Source organism: Perca flavescens, chromosome 12, assembly GCF_004354835.1.
Source record: "Perca flavescens isolate YP-PL-M2 chromosome 12, PFLA_1.0, whole genome shotgun sequence".
In the NCBI taxonomy this organism is placed as follows: Eukaryota; Metazoa; Chordata; class Actinopteri; order Perciformes; family Percidae; genus Perca; species Perca flavescens.
The window spans coordinates 36,057,404-36,066,414 of NC_041342.1; the positions used below are offsets into that span (position 1 = coordinate 36,057,404).

Genomic DNA, 9,011 nt, shown 5'->3' on the forward strand with positions numbered 1-9,011 from the left:
CAACACTCATTTTAAAAAGCGAGGTGCTAGAGAGCACTATTCGTTTGAATGCAGAATACAATTTCACCGCTAGATGGGAGAAATTACTCCACAGTAGAGCTTTAAAGATATTTTTGATATCTTCATCAGCGACGTCATCTCTTCTTCTGTTATATCATCTCGCTACATCTGTTAAAACAATCTAAATAGCTTAATATCTGTGTATTATTATTATTACGGTTGTCTCTTTAATATGTCGTTATGCCGGCGCGTCTCGGATGTTTACTAAATTAACGGTGCAGCGAGCAGAGACGCTGTGTGACGAAGGAACGAGTCCCGACCCTCCAGTCTGGAGGATCATCATCCAGATGTAGAGACAGACAGGTGTAGTGAGACAGACAGGTGTAGTCAGATAGACAGGTGTAGTGAGACAGATGTAGTCAGACTGACAGGAAAAAGAAAAAGATGATCTGAAGGTGATTACACGTTTATTAAAAGTTTCTCTGCAAACTCAAAACAATTGTTTGTTTCTGTTTGATGAGTTCAAACAGGAAGTCCTTAGAGACAGACAGGAAGTCCTCATTTGCCTTTCTTCATCTTGGACACCCTCTCTTTCCTCTTCTTCACGTGTTTGGGTACTTTGGTTTTTCTCTTCTCTCTCTGAGCTTCTTTCGCCATCTTCTTCTTCTCCTGAAACAATAAACCAATAAAATATCTTTCCGTTACCGTGGGAGACACAAACTAACTCTTCAGCGTGCTGAGAGGCCGGCAGCATCGCTGCATAACGTGTGTAGACAGACAGAGAGCAGAGTAACGTGTGTAGACAGACAGAGAGCAGAGTAACGTGTGTAGACAGACAGACAGCAGAGTAACGTGTGTAGAGCGGACAGAGAGCAGAGTAACGTGTGTAGAGCGGACAGAGAGCAGAGTAACGTGTGTAGACAGACAGACAGCAGAGTAACGTGTGTAGAGCGGACAGAGAGCAGAGTAACGTGTGTAGAGCGGACAGAGAGCAGAGTAACGTGTGTAGACAGACAGAGAGCAGAGTAACGTGTGTAGAGCGGACAGAGAGCAGAGTAACGTGTGTAGAGCAGACAGAGAGCAGAGTAACGTGTGTAGAGCAGACAGAGAGCAGAGTAACGTGTGTAGACAGACAGAGAGCAGAGTAACGTGTGTAGAGCAGACAGAGAGCAGAGTAACGTGTGTAGAGCGGACAGAGAGTAGAGTAACGTGTGTAGACAGACAGAGAGCAGAGTAACGTGTGTAGACAGACAGAGAGCAGTGTAACGTGTGTAGACAGACAGAGAACAGTGTAACGTGTGTAGACAGACAGAGAGCAGAGTAACGTGTGTAGACAGACAGAGAGCAGAGTAACGTGTAGAGCGGACAGAGAGCAGAGTAACGTGTGTAGAGCGGACAGAGAGCAGAGTAACGTGTGTAGAGCGGACAGAGAGCAGAGTAACGTGTGTAGACAGACAGAGAGCAGAGTAACGGTGTAGACAGACAGAGAGCAGAGTAACGTGTAGACAGACAGAGAGCAGAGTAACGTGTAGAGCGGACAGAGAGCAGAGTAACGTGTGTAGAGCGGACAGAGAGCAGAGTAACGTGTGTAGACAGACAGACAGCAGAGTAACGTGTAGAGCGGACAGAGAGCAGAGTAACGTGTGTAGAGCGGACAGAGAGCAGAGTAACGTGTGTAGACCGACAGAGAGCAGAGTAACGTGTGTAGAGCGGACAGAGAGCAGAGTAACGTGTGTAGAGCGGACAGAGAGCAGAGTAACGTGTGTAGAGCAGACAGAGAGCAGAGTAACGTGTGTAGACAGACAGAGAGCAGAGTAACGTGTGTAGACAGACAGAGAGCAGAGTAACGTGTGTAGACAGACAGAGAGCAGAGTAACGTGTGTAGACAGACAGACAGCAGAGTAACGTGTGTAGAGCGGACAGAGAGCAGAGTAACGTGTGTAGAGCGGACAGAGAGCAGAGTAACGTGTGTAGACAGACAGACAGCAGAGTAACGTGTGTAGAGCGGACAGAGAGCAGAGTAACGTGTGTAGAGCGGACAGAGAGCAGAGTAACGTGTGTAGACAGACAGAGAGCAGAGTAACGTGTGTAGAGCGGACAGAGAGCAGAGTAACGTGTGTAGAGCGGACAGAGAGCAGAGTAACGTGTGTAGAGCAGACAGAGAGCAGAGTAACGTGTGTAGACAGACAGAGAGCAGAGTAACGTGTGTAGACAGACAGAGAGCAGAGTAACGTGTGTAGAGCAGACAGAGAGCAGAGTAACGTGTGTAGAGCGGACAGAGAGTAGAGTAACGTGTGTAGACAGACAGAGAGCAGAGTAACGTGTGTAGACAGACAGAGAGCAGTGTAACGTGTGTAGACAGACAGAGAACAGTGTAACGTGTGTAGACAGACAGAGAGCAGAGTAACGTGTGTAGACAGACAGAGAGCAGAGTAACGTGTAGAGCGGAGAGAGCAGAGTAACGTGGTGTAGAGCGGACAGAGAGCAGAGTAACGTGTGTAGAGCGGACAGAGAGCAGAGTAACGTGTGTAGACAGACAGAGAGCAGAGTAACGTGTGTAGACAGACAGAGAGCAGAGTAACGTGTGTAGACAGACAGAGAGCAGAGTAACGTGTGTAGAGCGGACAGAGAGCAGAGTAACGTGTGTAGAGCGGACAGAGAGCAGAGTAACGTGTGTAGACAGACAGAGAGCAGAGTAACGTGTGTAGACAGACAGAGAGCAGAGTAACGTGTGTAGAGCGGACAGAGAGCAGAGTAACGTGTGTAGAGTGGACAGAGAGCAGAGTAACGTGTGTAGAGCGGACAGAGAGCAGAGTAACGTGTGTAGAGCGGACAGAGAGCAGAGTAACGTGTGTAGAGCGGACAGAGAGCAGAGTAACGTGTGTAGAGCGGACAGAGAGTAGAGTAACATGTGTAGACAGACAGAGAGCAGAGTAACGTGTGTAGACAGACAGAGAGCAGAGTAACGTGTGTAGAGCGGACAGAGATCAGAGTAACGTGTGTAGAGCAGACAGAGATCAGAGTAACGTGTGCAGAGCGGACAGAGAGCAGAGTAACGGTGTAGAGCGGACAGAGAGCAGAGTAACGGTGTAGAGCGGACAGAGAGCAGAGTAACGTGTGCAGAATCGACAGAGAGTAGAGTAACGTGTGCAGAGCGGACAGAGAGCAGAGTAACGTGTGCAGAGCGGACAGAGAGCAGAGTAACGTGTGCAGAGCGGACAGAGAGCAGCGTAACGTGTGCAGACAGACAGAGAGCAGCGTAACGTGTGCAGACAGACAGAGAGCAGAGTAACGTGTGCAGAGCGGACAGAGAGCAGAGTAACGTGTGCAGAGCGGACAGAGAGCAGAGTAACGTGTGCAGAGCAGACAGAGATCAGAGTAACGTGTGTAGAGCAGACAGAGATCAGCGTAACGTGTGCAGAGCAGACAGAGAGCAGAGTAACGTGTGTAGAGCGGACAGAGAGCAGAGTAACGTGTGTAGAGCGGACAGAGAGCAGAGTAACGTGTGCAGAGCGGACAGAGAGCAGAGTAACGTGTGCAGAGCGGATAGAGAGCAGAGTAACGTGTGCAGAGCGGACAGAGAGCAGAGTAACGTGTGTAGAGCGGACAGAGAGTAGAGTAACGTGTTTAGACAGACAGAGAGCAGAGTAACGTGTGTAGACAGACAGAGAGTAGAGTAACGTGTGTAGACAGACAGAGAGCAGAGTAACGTGTGTAGAGCGGACAGAGAGCAGAGTAACGTGTGTAGAGCGGACAGAGAGCAGAGTAACGTGTGCAGAGCGGACAGAGAGCAGAGTAACGTGTGCAGAGCGGACAGAGAGCAGAGTAACGTGTGTAGAGCAGACAGAGAGCAGAGTAACGTGTGTAGAGCGGACAGAGAGTAGAGTAACGTGTGTAGACAGACAGAGAGCAGAGTAACGTGTAGACAGACAGAGAGTAGAGTAACGTGTGTAGACAGAGAGCAGAGTAACGTGGTGTGTAGAGCGGACAGAGAGTAGAGTAACGGTGTAGACAGACAGAGAGCAGAGTAACGTGTAGACAGACAGAGAGCAGAGTAACGTGTGTAGAGCGGACAGAGAGCAGAGTAACGTGTGTAGAGCGGACAGAGAGCAGAGTAACGTGTGTAGAGCGGACAGAGAGCAGAGTAACGTGTGTAGACAGACAGAGAGCAGAGTAACGTGTGTAGACAGACAGAGAGCAGAGTAACGTGTGTAGAGCGGACAGAGAGCAGAGTAACGTGTGTAGAGCGGACAGAGAGCAGAGTAACGTGTAGACAGACAGAGAGCAGAGTAACGGTGTAGACAGACAGAGAGCAGAGTAACGTGTGTAGAGCGGACAGAGAGCAGAGTAACGGTGTAGAGGGACAGAGAGCAGAGTAACGTGTGTAGAGCGGACAGAGAGCAGAGTAACGTGTGTAGAGCGGACAGAGAGCAGAGTAACGTGTGTAGAGCGGACAGAGAGCAGAGTAACGTGTGTAGAGCGGACAGAGAGTAGAGTAACGTGTGTAGACAGACAGAGAGCAGAGTAACGTGTGTAGACAGACAGAGAGCAGAGTAACGTGTGTAGAGCGGACAGAGATCAGAGTAACGTGTGTAGAGCAGACAGAGATCAGAGTAACGTGTGCAGAGCGGACAGAGAGCAGAGTAACGTGTGTAGAGCGGACAGAGAGCAGAGTAACGTGTGTAGAGCGGACAGAGAGCAGAGTAACGTGTGCAGAATCGACAGAGAGTAGAGTAACGTGTGCAGAGCGGACAGAGAGCAGAGTAACGTGTGCAGAGCGGACAGAGAGCAGAGTAACGTGTGCAGAGCGGACAGAGAGCAGAGTAACGTGTGCAGACAGACAGAGAGCAGCGTAACGTGTGCAGACAGACAGAGAGCAGCGTAACGTGTGCAGACAGACAGAGAGCAGAGTAACGTGTGCAGAGCGGACAGAGAGCAGAGTAACGTGTGCAGAGCGGACAGAGAGCAGAGTAACGTGTGTAGAGCAGACAGAGATCAGAGTAACGTGTGTAGAGCAGACAGAGATCAGCGTAACGTGTGCAGAGCAGACAGAGAGCAGAGTAACGTGTGTAGAGCGGACAGAGAGCAGAGTAACGTGTGTAGAGCGGACAGAGAGCAGAGTAACGTGTGCAGAGCGGACAGAGAGCAGAGTAACGTGTGCAGAGCGGACAGAGAGCAGAGTAACGTGTGCAGAGCGGACAGAGAGCAGCGTAACGTGTGCAGACAGACAGAGAGCAGCGTAACGTGTGCAGACAGACAGAGAGCAGAGTAACGTGTGCAGAGCGGACAGAGAGCAGAGTAACGTATGCAGACAGAGAGAGCAGAGTAACGTGTGCAGACAGAGAGCAGAGTAACGTGTGCAGACAGACAGAGAGCAGCGTAACGTGTGCAGACAGACAGAGAGCAGAGTAACGTGTGCAGAGCGGACAGAGAGCAGAGTAACGTGTGCAGACAGACAGAGAGCAGAGTAACGTGTGCAGACAGAGAGCAGAGTAACGTGTGGAGACAGACAGAGAGCAGAGTAACGTGTGGAGACAGAGAGAGTGAGCAGAGTAACGTGTGCAGACAGACAGAGAGCAGAGTAACGTGTGCGGACAGACAGAGAGCAGAGTAACGTGTGGAGACAGACAGAGAGCAGAGTAACGTGTGGAGACAGAGAGAGTGAGCAGAGTAACGTGTAGAGCAGACAGAGAGCAGAGTAACGTGTGCAGACAGACAGAGAGCAGAGTAACGTGTGCAGACAGAGGGAGAGCAGAGTAACGTGTGTAGAGCAGACAGAGAGCAGAGTAACGTGTGTAGACAGACAGAGAGCAGAGTAACGTGTGCAGACAGAGAGCAGAGTAACGTGTGCAGACAGAGAGCAGAGTAACGTGTGCAGACAGACAGAGAGCAGAGTAACGTGTGCAGACAGACAGAGAGCAGAGTAGTGGTGACCGGGTATCTTCTGTCCTCAGATTTAATCTGATCAACGTGGACGATGTTTTATGTCTGCGAGCCCGACAGATGTTCATGTGATCTCATGTAATCTCATGTGATCTCATGTGATCTCATGTGGGCGGGGCCAAATGTTGGGTTTATGACTCAGAAATAAAACTACATAAAGATGTTAAATACGGCTTTAAATCACAAGTTTTAGCACCACACAATATAGCGTTTCTTTAGACAACTATGGGATATTTACTGATATCTGTCAAACACACACACACACACACAGAGACACACACTCAAAGAGACACAATCACACACACACACACACACAGACACAAACACACACACACACACACAGAGACACACACTCAAAGAGACACAACACACACACACACACACACACACACACACACACACACACACACAGTTAAGATCAGAAGAGCGTATGTTGATGCATTATTACATTTATGGAACTATCTGTTCTATTTTTGGGCATTTTTCTTAGGTAGAAACTCTGAAAAAGCGACCCGAGGAAACACAAGAGTTAAAAACCTTTTTGTCCAGCTGAGATTCTTCAGTCTGCTCCTCCTCATCCTCATCTTCTTCATCTTTCTCTCCTTCCTCCTCCTCCTCTTCCTCTGAGGATGAAGACTGATCGTCCTCCAGCAGAGCAGGAACCTGAGACATCCCAAACACAACTCTGAGAAGGTCAGAACATCAGCTACTCCTCCCAGCAGAGCAGTGATGTCACCGTGATGTCACAGTGTCACACTCCAGAACACTGTGACATCACGGTGACATCACAAGGGGCACACGGAGTCTGCAGAATGTTACGATCAATTCAAACACAGTCAGCTACAGCTATACTCTCTCATTCCCCCTGCTCTGGTGTTTCTCCCTCTCTCATTCTCTTATCTGGTGTTTCTCATTCCCCCCTGCTCTGGTGTTTCCCCCTCATTTCCCCCCTCTATCTGGTGTTTCCCCTCTCTTATCTGGTGTTTCTCCCCTCTCATTCCCCCCTGCTTATCTGGTGTTTCTCCCCTCTCATTCTCCCCCTCTTATCTGGTGTTTCTCCCTCTCTCATTCCCCTGCTCTGGTGTTTCCCCCTCTCATTCCCCCCTCTTATCTGGTGTTTCTCCCTCTCTCATTCCCCCTGCTCTGGTGTTTCCCCCTCTCATTCCCCCCTCTTATCTGGTGTTTCCCCCTCTCATTCCCCCCCTCTTATCTGGTGTTTCCCCCTCTCATTCCCCCCTCTTATCTGGTGTTTCTCCCTCTCTCATCCCCCTGCTCTGGTGTTTCCCCCTATCATTCCCCCTCTTATCTGGTGTTTCCCCTCTCATTCCCCCCCCCTCTTATCTGGTGTTTCCCCCCTCTCATTCCCCCCTCTTATCTGGTGTTTCCCCCTCTCATTCCCCCCTCTTATCTGGTGTTTCTCCCTCTCTCATTCCCCCTGCTCTGGTGTTTCCCCCTATCATTCCCCCTCTTATCTGGTGTTTCCCCCTCTCATTCCCCCCTCTTATCTGGTGTTTCCCCCTCTCATTCCCCCCTCTTATCTGGTGTTTCCCTCTCTCATTCCCCCCTCTTATCTGGTGTTTCCCCCTCTCATTCCCCCCTCTTATCTGGTGTTTCCCCCTATCATTCCCCCTCTTATCTGGTGTTTCCCCCTCTCATTCCCCCCTCTTATCTGGTGTTTCCCCCTCTCATTCCCCCCTCTTATCTGGTGTTTCCCTCTCTCATTCCCCCTGCTCTGGTGTTTCCCCCTCTCATTCCCCCCTCTTATCTGGTGTTTCTCCCTCTCTCATTCCCCCCTCTTATCTGGTGTTTCCCCCTCTCATTCCCCCTGCTCTAGTGTTTCCTCCTCTCATTCCCCCTGCTCTGGCGTTTCCCCCTCTCATTCCCCCCTCTTATCTGGCATTTCCCTCTCTCAATCCCCCTGCTCTGGTTTTTCCCCCTCTCATTCCCCCCTCTTATCTGGTGTTTCTCCCTCTCTCATTCCCCCCTCTTATCTGGTGTTTCCCCCTCTCGTTCCCCCTGCTCTGGTGTTTCCCCCTCTCATTCCCCTGCTCTGGCGTTTCCCCCTCTCATTCCCCTGCTCTGGCGTTTCCCCCTCTCATTCCCCCTGCTCTGGCGTTTCCCCCTCTCATTCCCCCTGCTCTAGTGTTTCCCCCTCTCATTCCCCCTGCTCTAGTGTTTCCTCCTCTCATTCCCCCTGCTCTGGTGTTCCCCCTCTCATTCCCCTGCTCTGGTGTTTCCCCCTCTCATTCCCCCTGCTCTAGTGTTTCCCCCTCTCATTCCCCCTGCTCTAGTGTTTCCCCCTCTCATTCCCCCTGCTCTGGTGTTTCTCCCACTCATTCCCCCCTGCTCTGGTGTTTCCCCCTCTCATTCCCCCTGCTCTGGTGTTTCCCCCTCTCATTCCCCCTGCTCTGGCGTTTCCCCCTCTCATTCCCCCTGCTCTGGTGTTTCTCCCACTCATTCCCCCTGCTCTGGTGTTTCTCCCACTCATTCCCCCTGCTCTGGTGTTTCCCCCTCTCATTCCCCCTGCTCTGGCGTTTCCCCCTCTCATTCCCCTGCTCTGGCGTTTCCCCTCTCATTCCCCCTGCTCTGGCGTTTCCCCTCTCATTCCCCCCTGCTCTGGCGTTTCCCCCTCTCATTCCCCCTGCTCTAGTGTTTCCCCCTCTCATTCCCCCTGCTCTAGTGTTTCCCCCTCTCATTCCCCCCTGCTCTGGTGTTTCCCCCCCTCTCATTCCCCCTTCTCTGGTGTTTCCTCCTCTCATTCCCCCTGCTCTGGTGTTTCTCCCTCTCATTCCCCCTTCTCTGGTGTTCCCCCCTCTCATTCCCCCTGCTCTGGCTTTTCCCCCTCTCATTCCCCCTGCTCTGGTGTTTCCCCCTCTCATTCCCCCTGCTCTGGCTTTTCCCCCTCTCATTCCCCCTGCTCTGGCTTTTCTCCCACTCATTCCCCCTGCTCTGGCGTTCCCCCCTCTCATTCCCCCTGCTCTGGCTTTTCTCCCACTCATTCCCCCTGCTCTCAGTAGATACTCAACCCCAGTAATAGGTCATAAACATGAGATATGAGCAGGGGTGGA

General features: G+C 51.1%; 1 protein-coding gene across 1 annotated transcript in view; it reads right to left on the bottom strand.

The window, feature by feature from the left end:
• Positions 1-450: 450 nt before the first annotated feature.
• Positions 451-9,011, bottom strand: part of riok1 (RIO kinase 1 (yeast)) — a 30,385-nt gene continuing 21,824 nt past the window's right edge. The window contains exons 15-16 of the mRNA XM_028594408.1: positions 6,481-6,606; positions 451-669 (exon numbers count right to left, since the gene is read on the bottom strand). Of these exons, the coding sequence (XP_028450209.1) occupies positions 559-669; positions 6,481-6,606 (237 nt within the window). The 3' untranslated portion in view covers positions 451-558. The remainder of the gene's footprint in view (positions 670-6,480; positions 6,607-9,011) is intronic.